The following is a 12,476-nucleotide window of genomic DNA, read 5'->3' on the forward strand; positions in this document are numbered from 1 at the left end:
AGGAAAAAATATGACTTATGTTATAGACTGAGTGACTGTGTCTCCTTAAAATTCATTTGTTAAAGCCTTCACCTCTAATGTGATGGTATTTGGAGTTGGGACCTTGGAGAGGTAATCAGGATTAAATAAAGTAGTAAGATTAGGGTCCTAATCTGATGGGACTGAAATCCTTATAATCCCCTAATCTGATGGGACTGAAATCTCTCTCTCTCTCTCTCTCTCCCCCCACCTCCATGCGGAGACTGGGGAAAGGCCACGTGAGGACATAGTGAGAAGATGGCCATCTGTGAGTCATGAACTGACTTCTCAATAGAAATCAAATCATGCCAGAATTTTGATCTTGGACTTCTAGCCTCTAGAAGTATGAGAAAATAAATTTCTGTTGTTTAAGCCACCACTTAATGGTATTTTGTTGTGGCAGTTAGAGCTAAGACAACCCATAAGAAGAAGAAAAATCAACCCATAGAAACAGCATCAGAAATGACATATATGACATAATTATTCAAAAGGGACAGTAAAACAGCTATTACAACTATATCCCACATGTTAATAATGCGAGAAAAAGTATTAGGCATGTTAAGTAAAGATATAGAACATATAAAAGAGACTCAAACCAAACTTCGAAATGAAAACTACAATGTCTAAGATTAAACATTTGGAAATTGTGGAAAGAAAATTAGTGAACCTGTTGACATGGTAATAGAAACTATCTGAAATCAAACACAAGGGGAAAAAAGATTGAAAGGCTGAACAGCACAATACTAAGCTGTGTGATAACCTCAAACAAATTAATACATGTATAATTGGAGTACCTAAAGAGAATGGGGTGTAATAGAGTATTTTTAAAAAATAATGGTCTAAATATTTTCAAATTTTATAAAAGTATAAACTCGCAGATCCAAGAAACTCAATAAGCCCCAAGCACAAGTATGAAAAAAACTTCATCAAGGCCCATCAGAAACAAATTGTTTCAAATCGGTGATAAAAAGAAAAATTTTAAAGCAGCTATGTAAGCAAAAGATACATTATATAGAAAGGACAAATAATGACAAAATAGATAAAGAAATTCAATATATGGTGGGGCGCCTGGTGGATGGGTCAGTCGTTGAGTGTCCGACTTCAGCTCAGGTCATGATCTTGGGATTCGTGGGTTCAAGCTCTGCATCGGGCTTTGTGCTGACAGCTCAGAGCCTGCAGCCTGCTTTGGTTTCTGTTGTCTCTCTCTTTGGATTCTCTCTCTCTCTCTCTCTCTCTCTGTGCCCCTTCCCCGCTCACACTCTGTCTCTCTGTTTCTCTCTCAAAAGTAAATAAACATTAAAAAAAAAGAAATTCAATATATGGTTATGGATTGTTTCTGGGAGATGCAAAAGTATACGTTAAACTTAGAGTAAACTGGTTGCAATTTTTTATTTTCGGGTTTAAAGACACTAAGGATTCTCAGCAAAGCCCATTACTTTCTATAAATACTAACATTTATTCAGATTAATCCTCAATTCTCTATTACTATTCTCTAGGTAAGTAAACTATTATTTATATATACATATGATATTTATATTTATTATATTTTTTTCAAAGGAAAAAATGTAAAGTCCTTACAAAAACTTTTGGAAATAGTATAGGAAAGAGCACTATATAGAATAACAATCTATTGGGATTAGTATCATTTCCAATTGTCACAAATATTGAGTAAGTTGATGTGTGTCTAACACTTTTCTAGAAAAGATTGTGCTAATGTTTCTGACCTCTTGTTTCTATGCCTAAATTTTTATTCAGTGGAACAAAGTGTATCTCTCTTGCACAAAATTTCCAGACCAACTTCTCACAACTCAGAATTGAGAAAAATTAACAGTTAATTCTTACAAGTGTTGGTCTTGTAAGACACCTATATCCCCCAAAATATGAGATCCCAAACCTCAAAACAGTCCCAAATTTAAATGTTAGTAACAGTCAAATTTTGTAAATCATACTTGGAAATGCTTCAAGGAACGCAATTATATTCCTGCCTTTTAATTAATTCTTTAAAATAAAAGAACCGAGGTGAAATAAGGTACAACATATCTTACCCTAGTCTTCATGGAAAACTTTGAAGTTTAGGGAAAAAAAAAAAAAAAAAGCCTCACTGGCTTCCCATGAGCAAGAAGCAAAAATTTTCACTTCATTGATAGGTATGCCACGTGCTATAAAAGGGTGCAGCATTCACATCTGTAAGTGCTTTTCATGTTTTAGAAGCTCTCACAAGATGCTTTCCAACACCCACTGTACCTCTGCTAACCCAGCTGCCATAAACTCGAGCGCCAATAGAAAGGTTCCCATCTGCTGGCTTTCTAGCCACAATCCACGGTTTTCATTGTGTCAGCAGTTTGCACACCATGTTGCCGAGTTTCAGGTGAAAGCACTCCTGAAAATATTTCCACAATGTCCCCTTGGAAGTTTATGAGAAACTCTGAGAGCATGACCTAGTGACTCTGCCCATTTATCCATACTTTAGGATTCATCCACCACCCAAGTACCACATCTGACTCCGATTTCTCAAGTACTTTCTAAACTGCTTTACTTTCCACAGAGAGGGCAAAATAAAATACAACAACAAAACAGAAGTAGAACAAAGAAAGTTTCTTGTCTTCTCTATCATTTGCTTAGATGTTTGAGCAGTTTGTGTAAAAATGAAACTGTGAAAACTGTACGTTTCATTCCTGCCTACTCTGCTCCTAGTTCAAAAGAGGCCTTTCTGTTCACTTACCTTTAACTCAATCAATTAGTCAAAAAAATATTGAAAATTTCTTAGAGGCTCAGCTTCTTAGAGATGAAGGTTTATTTAGGGTTTCTGTTAACATATTTGCTTTTGGCTAAAACATATCCCCTGTGGAGATTTTCAGTCCCAAATAAATATTTGAAGACTTAGTCTTTTTGGAAGAAGACACAAATGAGAAGATTTTTGAAAAAGCTCCCCTCTAAATGCAGATACTTTTGTAACTGCTCAATCACATGAATTGTATCTTCACTCCTACAAATAAATTTGGCTATATGTGTAATATCTGGCCTGGTTTATGAAATGATTTCTCTTTACAACAAATAAAGTTCTGCCAGATGAACTTCTGCCAAATTTTTAAACTACATCAGCCAATACATTCAGACACAAGAGTTCATTTACTACCATGGAAACCAATCATGTGAATATCTGAGCAATGTGCCTTTTCACATATTTAAATTTCCAATAAGGAGTTTGTTTTAAATCTGGTTAATTTTGCACAAATTTAAACTTGGACACATTCTTCTGAGTTTTCCAGTGATTAAAAAAAAGAGAGAGATGAGTTCTTCAGACAACTCTGACCAAAAGACTTCAAGACAACTTAAAATCAGGATATAGGACTTATCTAAAATTGCTCATGGCACTTCTCTCTCTTCTCTTTTACCCAAAAAAATTCCCCACTTCTTCCACTTCTTTCTAATGAAAGGAAATTCAAGAAGGTCCCATTCTTTTCCCTTTTCCTCAAATCTTCCCAAAACAAAAGGAATAAAATCTTCTCCTACAAATTCTTAGAAATGCCTATACTTGGTGGTGCCTGGGTGGCTCAGCTGGTTAAGTGTCCAACTCCTGATTTCGGTTCAGGCCATGATCTCATGGTTCCTGGGATCAAGCACCACATCAGGCTCTGTGCTGACAGCAGCAAGCCCACTTGAGATTCTTTCTCTCCCTCTCTCTCGGTCCCTCCCCGGCTCGTGCTTGCACTTGTTCTATCTCTCTCTTAAAATAAATAAATAAAGTTAAAAAAAATAAATTCCTATTGTTAACAAATGGTTTTTTAGGAAAGAGAATTATGAAATGCTGGCACATCTTTCACCAACCAGCTGATAATAAATGATGATAGGTCATTCAAAACTATTCACAGGAAGGAATATTAATGATATTAAGGTAAACCTAAGCCATCAAAAAACACTGAGTGGACTTCTGATTTAACCTTACCAAATATAAAAGGAATAAAATAAAGACTCTAGGAATCTAGCATTAGTCTTGGGTATATAATAATCATAGCTTCAATAGCCACTATCATTTATCAATCAACTCTAAGTAGCTCGGCACTATGCTTACGCTTTGCACACTGTCATTTCATTTAATCTCAAGTCAACTCTTAGAGACTTCAATCTACAGATAAGCAAACTGAAACTCAAGGGAAATTAAGTAATTTGCCCAAAGTCACATAGCTATAAACGTGCCTGCATTCTCTTTGTCTCCATAGCTCCTGATCTAACTAGCTGACCACTCTATCAGGAAAAAAGACAAAGAGACAAATATAGGTAGTTGGATGGGATTCAATATTTCAAAATTTGATATAATTTTTATACTAAATGAACCAAGCAAACTTGAATTTAAACCACATTCTTTAAAAGATGCTAATTTTTCAGACCCCATTTGTCACATAAAAAGAAAGAAATAAAGGCAAGTGGTTAAACTGTCACTTGAGCTGATAGCTATTAGGTAGCACCAACACAAACACAAACACAAACACCCTTGTGCTGTTACCTACATTCAGTCGTGGCTTCTCCATTCAAAGGTTCTCCTTCCCCACTGCTGTAAACTGCAAATACTGAAACTTTATATTTGGTCTCTGGCTGCAGATTTTCTATCACAGTATGAATTGCATCTCTGGGAAGACTTTTCTCTCCAGTCTCAATATCGTCATAAAGCGATTTCCATGAAACCCTGTAACCTCGAACCATTCCTGGAGCAGATGTCCAATAAGCCCCAATTGATGTGTCGGTGATATCTTTAGTAATTAAATCCTTAGGTGAACCACGTTCTAGAATAGAAATGAAAGGGAAATCATTTTTCCTTTATCTACTAGATACGTAAATATTCCTTCATCCTAGTGCACATCCTAACTTGCTGAATTCAGACTCAGTTTGTCTAAGGTTGCCCATTCCTTCTTTCTGAGCCACCTGTCCTTTCCTGTCAGTGCAGCAGACTGATGCACTCAAACTTTAGAATCGTATCTGATTCCTACCTATCACCCTGGTCCTGGTACGTCCAGTCAGATCATAAAGCCCCTGAGGACAAGGATGACATCCAAACATGAAGGGGTACGTGCCTAAAAACGTTTTCTCTTCAAAGGGAAAATTGCATCTAAATCCCAAAATTTTACATTTCATTCCGGTTTACAACATAGTCAGCCATCGTTCACGAAGATCTTTACATCTTTAGCATCACCTTTTTCTCTCTGATGTAACTTAAATAAGCTCATTTCAATGGATGACTTATAATAACTTCAATGACTTCATATCACTTGCAAATATTAATTCCACCAATCGTTTTTTCATGAAAACTCTACTTGTTCATGCTATTTAAAAGTATAAGTGCAACCTTCCAATAGAGCTGAACTCTAATGAAACTAAAAACCACCAATTCCCCTGGAAAACTTAAAAGCCATCAGTCATCAAAATAAAACACACCACTTGTTCTAGCTGATCGAAAATGTCTGCTACTAAATTTTGGCTCTTTCAATTCAAAAAAAAAAAAAAAACAACCCAAACGGAAAAATATGGAAACCTCAACTTAATAGGAGGCACAGATGTCTTCCAATAAAACCCTCACTTTCCATAATTTAAATGTAAAATAAATATACAGGTCACTTTATATTGGCTACCTTTACTAGGGTTTATGCCACAGCATGACATAAATATAAAACTATCTGTCTCTACAGCATACATTTCATCAGTAATTGTTTTATATTCAAGCAAATGATATATAATGTTGTTACAAGAATTTTGAAGACTATTATTTTACTTGAAGAGTAAAATGAGTATCTTAAAAAATACTCATGACGAAACAACTACATTTCAGCACAAAAAGTAAAGGTAAGAATAAATTAAAAAAAAAAAGAAATCTGGATAGACAGAAACCTATCATACTGTAGAATTTAGAGAGAAAAATAAATAAAACAGGAGCTGGGCATCTTACCAGAGCCCAAGCACAAATGGAAAATTCTAACTCCATTAAAAATAACTTTAACTGCTGACAGGACATCTCATCTCTGGAGGGAAATTAGTTACATATTTCACTGAAACCCAGAATACTTATTTTCAAGAACACATTGACTTTTTTCCCCCCACAGTGCTTGAGGCTAATACTCATTTGAAGGCCTTCTTGAACTCTATTTCCTACTTAAATGGCCACATATTTTTATATTTTCTCTACTTGGGGGAATATAAACAAACTGTTTGTTTCTGATTCGGTTTGGTTGTTGCTTTTTAAGTTTTATTTTGTTTTGATCATTGACACCCCAGCAACTGGTCTCTAGATTTTCAATGTGCAGCACTTGTTTCCTTTGCTTGATATACACCTTGTTTTCCTATGTGCCTCTGAATTTCATAAACTGCAGCTAGGCATAGCCATTGTAAAATAGTTGTACTTGAAAGTGACTGAACTTAAATGAGCCAAAAGCTGCATTAATGGCACTCCAAAAAAAAAAGTATAAGATAAATAGATAGAATACGGGAATGTCTTCCAAATTAATACTGAAGTAATTTACAAATAATAGTTTCAGCATCTTTTCCATTCCAAGGTTGTGTTTCTCAGCCTGTCTTCCTCCCTACTTTGTACAGCACTGAGTTTGTGACACTATTTATTTCCATGACAACAGACATCAATCTCACAAACACAGGCTAATGATTTCTTTGTGAGAAAATAATAGACAATTATGGCTGAAGCAATCATACATTCACAAAGATATTTCTGGGCTACCAACAAAAGGAGCCTAGTTCACTAGACAAGCATTCCCATAGACTTTAATCAACTGTTTTAACACTCTCAGGACCTGGAAAGTTGGAACAAAATACTAGTAAAATTTCAGTAAATATCTTTGCAAGGTTTATCAATGTCCAGAAAAGAGTCTATAAAAGCACTTTTTGAAATACAAATGAAGCATTAACTAAAAAACATTCTTAAGTTATAATTAATGACATGGCAACACTAAATCCAATGAGCACTGAGTAAATTCTCAATTACAGAAAACAATCCTCAAAAAATTATATTATCTGCCAGCGACACCCAAAGGCATTATATACAGGCAGTGGCATTGCAACATTCCTTATTAGTAACAAAGAAAATGAAATCCAAAGAAGGAAGAAAGGCACCTCAATCCAGAAGCCAAGACTGACAAGACAAACTGCTTCAACAGGCTTCAGTCGGTGTGATAAGAATATTCTTAAATATTAAGCTTATGCTCTTGTCAAACACACTGGTAAACTTTTTTTTCTCCCAAAAAAGCAGGAGGGTTGAGTATTCTAGCTGCTGCATTACACCCAAGAATTTTGAGAATATGATGTCCTTATGACAAGTAAATTTTATCAGGCCTATAACCCTTTAAAAATATTATTTAAATGGAATCTTAGCTTGGACAAATATTGGTTTACAAAAAAAAAAAAAAAAAATGAAGCAATTGAATTGTATCCTGTGATACAATTGGCAGACTATCAAGTGGCCAAGCTGGTCTTAAGACCTGGTGTGCAACCAGCTGAGCAAGCCACCAGCAGGCTATGTCGCCCCCTGGGGCCCTGGGAAAAAAATAAATGGACTGGACTTGATAAGATACATAGAATCACCTGGGGTGCCAAAGAGTAGGCCATGCCCAAATCAATTAAATTGAAATATGTGGAGATATGCCTAAGCACTGATACTTCCTAAAAAATCTTTTAAATCTCTATTATTCTCATTCCCCTACAATTCTTTATTCTTTCCTCATTTCTTTCTTTTTCCTTATGCTCCTCTCTAAGGCCATTATTTGTTAGATGTGCTTGGTCAGTGCAGGAAGAAACCCTCACACTTGCTTTCACTCTGAAATAAGGTTCCTTCAAAATAAAGACAGGTATGGGGTGCCTGGGTGGCTCAATTGGTAAAGTGTTCAACTTTGGCCCAGGTCATGATCTCACAGTCCACGGGTTCAAGCCCTGTGTCAGGCTCTGTGCTGACAGCTCAGAGCCCGGAGCCTGCTTCAGATTCTGTGTCTCCCTCTCTCTCTGCCCCTCCCCCGCTCACCCTCTGTCTCTTTCTCTCTATCTCATGGCTGACCCTCAGAGAACTGAAAAGTGTGTTGGATCTTCTCATCACATCCTTTCTCCCCCATAACACACATGTGATGTTCACTGCTCTCTCCTCCCCTTCATCCTGTTTCAAAAGGAAGTGGCTCTCAACCCATGCTTCTTATTCAAGAGTTGATCACATTTTCTGGTGAATGAGGTTCAACTGAAGTGTTACCTAGCTAGGCATTTGCTTTGGTTTAAAATACGAATTGCACATTTTGTCCTTGACCTGAGGAACTTCAGACATCAATAACTACAGAAAGAGTATTTGGCTTGGTTTGGTTAGATTGGGTTTGGGAGTCTCTTTTTAGAAAACCTGGGAAGGAAAAGGAAAGGAAGAGGAATAAGAAAGGAAAGATGTCAGAAGACCAGCGTGTAGCCTTTCGGCAGGAGAGATTACAGTTTCTTAAAAGGGGAAGCTATAGAAACGGTCCAGTGAACAGGAACCAATGCCAGTAGTCTTTTTGCCCCTTTGTCACTATGCTTCCCAGAACCTGGATCCACTTCCACTTTAGCAAAGGCTTCCTACCTCCTCGAGTCCCTCTTTTCACTCTGCCTCAAGACTTATAAATGTTTGTTTTATGATCTTTTAGTTTGTTCAAGATTTCACATAAGCAATATTGTTCTCAATAATATTTAATTTCATGGTACCTGTTTTCTGCTGTTCTGGGGTATATGCCTATGCTTTGAATATTACTTTTATTTCTGGTAATAGAATTTCTGGCAATCGTTTCAAACAAGTTCTCTTCTATAATGATGGCATGCCTTTATCTTCATCCTTCTCAATAGTTTTCCCAGCTACCTTATCCTCCCCAGTATAGTACCAGTATATTTATAAGAAATAACATGCTTTTCTGTCATAAATTTAAACACATAAAATTTATCAGTTTTTGAGATTTTGATACTCAATATCTCTTCTCTGATTATCAAACATATTTAGATATACTCAAAAGTCGTTTTTCTCATGCCTGTTCACATGCATCTCTGAGCTACCGTTGTGGGAAGTAATTTAGACAGGTGCATTTCTCATGATCTGAACATCTACAAGGGGTTGATTTCTGCTTTTTCCACATATGAAGCCAAAGAACTAATGCCTCATTTAAGTAACTTTCCTACGTTTCCTTAGCCCTTTTCCATTTGCTTTCTGAAAAGCAAATCATCATCCAATTCAAATATAATTATAACGCAAATTAGCCAATGATGATAACTGAAAAATTAATCATAATGAAATGAAACTGTATAAATTGTTCCAGTCAGCTTTCATTGAGTTTCACATACCACTTTCAAAAATAGAAATTAAATTGAAAATGTAATGTAAATCCTCTTCTAAATCAATTTGTCTTTTCCGTTAAAGCTCAGTTCAAAAGTCATCCAACTTTCCACAGCAGAATACAGAAAACCTGCTTCCGCGTTTATGTGGAAACATACTTGATTTACAGCCAATGAATTAGATCCACCACTCCAAAGGACAAAGTTCACTATTGATAAGCTAACAAGTATGTTAAGCAGTATGTAGTTCTTAAAAACCGCTTAACAAGTCACTCTTCAACCTCAAAGCCTGAGATTTCTTCCATAACTGTTATGTCTCCAACATGATTTAGATATTTCTCTGATGAGCCATTAACGTGCAGGAAAGGAAATATGAATTGCTGCTTGGTAATTGTGCTAAAGTTCCCAGGAAACCTCAGAGTTGTTATACTCAGAACATATAATTTTTCAAATTATGAGATAGCAATAAATCTAGGGAAACATAGAGACCTTATTTAGTCTGTCTTGGAGAGGCCCCACGCTACTCAACATCATGCAGAGGAATCCCTATGATGTGCTAAAAACCTCATTGTAACAAAATGTCAGCTGAGTTAGCTTGGTTTGATGTACAGGAAGTTCTTCATGTCTAGGAAGTTGGCAGGTTGCTATAGCAACTGCAACAAAGGAAATGTTGAAAAGTCATCTTTTCCATAGCCAAAAAACAACACTCAGAAACAAAACGAACCATATTATTCCCAAACTGAAATTTTCATTCATTTGTGGTCAATCTTTGCATTAAAAATGGCCATTATTCATTTCAGGGTTTCTTCTATGAACAGGTTTTCCTTTCTCTAAATACTAACAGTGACAATTAAAAGTTCCATCAGGACCTAAAGTACTTTTACATTACAACAGTGCTTTAGTAATTACATTAAATCTACTTTAACAACAACGGGGGGGGGGGGGGATCATGTAAATCAAACCCAAGAGTTTGTGCTCAGATTCCTCTGAAGTTTGGATCTGAAATAGTAATAAACACTGCCTTTGTGATTCTATTTCATACAGTCCTAGAGCAAACCATGAACTTCCCCAATGCCAAATGCTAATAAATCTCTCTTCCAGGGACAGGGGAATTTTCTGATCATTGGCTACATTTCAACAAACTAGGAAATGGATTCAAGTTAGGGATGGTTGTAGACCATACTAAATATTTTTCTTAATATTTTTTGAATTGAATAGAATGCACTTCAGACAATCCATAAAATTTCAACCTACAGAATGCTCTTGCCGGCTGGACCATGCCTCTGGATGGAAGAAACATTCCTTCAAGGTCTGCTCTTACCACCTTCTCTCCCAAGAGAAAAACAGATTAGAAAAACAGCGGCCCTCAAAAGCAGTTGCCTGGCTCTGTTTCTGGCTTTCCACTCCCTGCATTTACCATCATATCCTATTCCTGTATATGGTATGTGGATTTGGCTAAGTTAATACAATAAAATGAAATGGAATAACCAGGGGCAAAAATCTACTATTTTAATTTAGTCACAACTATGCTTTCACATATTTGTCAAGTTTACCACACATAATGCAATGGGATAAATATGTTAATAAAATCAGGCTGCAGCATTTTATATAATCCTTCATGTAGTAAAGAGCTTTGGTATAAATGGGAAAAAAGTATTATTACAATTCAATTATCAATTAACTATAGTTAATCATCTCACTTCCCTCCTTCTCAGGAAATTGAAAACAGTAATTTCTAAGATCTATTTTACTACTCATGTATCTCCCTTAGAGGTAATTTCTGATCAAATTTGTGTAGTGGGGGGGGGGGGAGAGGGGGCACATGCATAGAAGTTGGTAGATTTTCTATACTACTTGTACAAAACTATAAAATTATAAACAATTTAGCTATACACTTGGCTTAGAAAAATCACAGCTTAATAGAATATGTTTGCTATTAAATTAAAATGTGTATTTTGTTTTCTAAAGATTGTTAATATATTATTAACAAAAATGCCCTAATTTTTAGCTTTAAGAGATTTGGACTGAGTATGAATATGGTTTGTTTTAAAGTAAGAAAATGCAGAAAAATATCAGAAGGTTAAAAGGTGTAAGAAGTAAAACTATTAAATCATTTCCAAGATATTCCTTATGAGAAATTTTCACAAACATCAATAACCTACAATTACTCTGTAAAAAAACAGAAGCTCAAAAGTTTATCCTTAAAAAATCCTATAAACAACCTATGTTGAAAGCCCATGGGAAGTACATGAGAAAGAGAACTTCAAAAGGTCAAAACAAAAAAACAAACTTTTCAGAAATTCTGGACGTTGCTCCAGATAGAAAGATCACATGCTTTACTGATTGGATTATGTCTCTGTAATTAAGGCAAATTCCATTTCTAGTTCTTATTATTTTCAAAACTTTAGGGTAGCTAATCAATATCTCCAAAATACTTACAAAAGCTTTATTTTTAGATATCAATCTTAAAGTGAATATTATTTCTCCTCATGAATTTTATATACATATAGTATTTTACAGTTCACAAAGAGTTTCACTTAGAGTCTCCCATTCGATCTCCACAATAAATCTGGGATGAAGGCCGAGCAATGATCATCCCCTCTTATAGATGGGAAAACTAAGACTCAAGGGGTTAAGGAAACATGTCAAGGTCACATGGCTAACTAGTCAAACCAGGACTCTTCTAGTAATCAGTATTGTACACACTGGTATTTAATCTTTCATTTAAATCCTCTTTTAAAAGTAGATTTCAGGGACTGGAATTAAACTCTTGGTCACCATTAGAGATAGGATTGATTAGAATATTTGTTTTTGTTTTAACTATTGACAAAGTCTTGAAGTTTTAATCAAAACTGTCTGTTGTGGGCCTTGTCCCTGTTAATTATAATATCTACAATCCTCCAAGCTCCCGGATCCACCAAATTAGACAGATATTTTACCTAAGGTCACTGTGACTTCACATCACAAAAGGTACTTCAGACTTGTTTTCTTCCTATAACTATTTTCAGTAAGTCATACAAAAGATGGTGATAACAAAAAGGAATCAATGCCTGATTTCCATTTAGGCTTCCAGCTATGGTACCGACTCATTATTATAATCATCCACTGATATTTCTTTTTAATATCACAAC

At 35.6% G+C, this 12,476-nt stretch overlaps 1 protein-coding gene across 5 annotated transcripts in view; it reads right to left on the minus strand.

Annotated features, from left to right (window-relative positions):
• Positions 1-12,476, minus strand: part of COL12A1 (collagen type XII alpha 1 chain) — a 116,247-nt gene that overhangs the window by 75,487 nt on the left and 28,284 nt on the right. For 4 of the 5 annotated variants that reach the window (XM_040473970.1, XM_040473968.1, XM_040473969.1 and 1 more), the window contains exon 14: positions 4,527-4,799. The exons of the other annotated variant lie outside the window; for it this stretch is intronic. In XM_040473970.1, the coding sequence (XP_040329904.1) occupies positions 4,527-4,799 (273 nt within the window). The remainder of the gene's footprint in view (positions 1-4,526; positions 4,800-12,476) is intronic. 5 annotated transcript variants of the gene reach the window in all.

This window comes from Herpailurus yagouaroundi, unplaced genomic scaffold, assembly GCF_014898765.1.
Source record: "Herpailurus yagouaroundi ecotype Mexico unplaced genomic scaffold, PumYag 139, whole genome shotgun sequence".
NCBI lineage: Eukaryota > Metazoa > Chordata > Mammalia > Carnivora > Felidae > Herpailurus > Herpailurus yagouaroundi.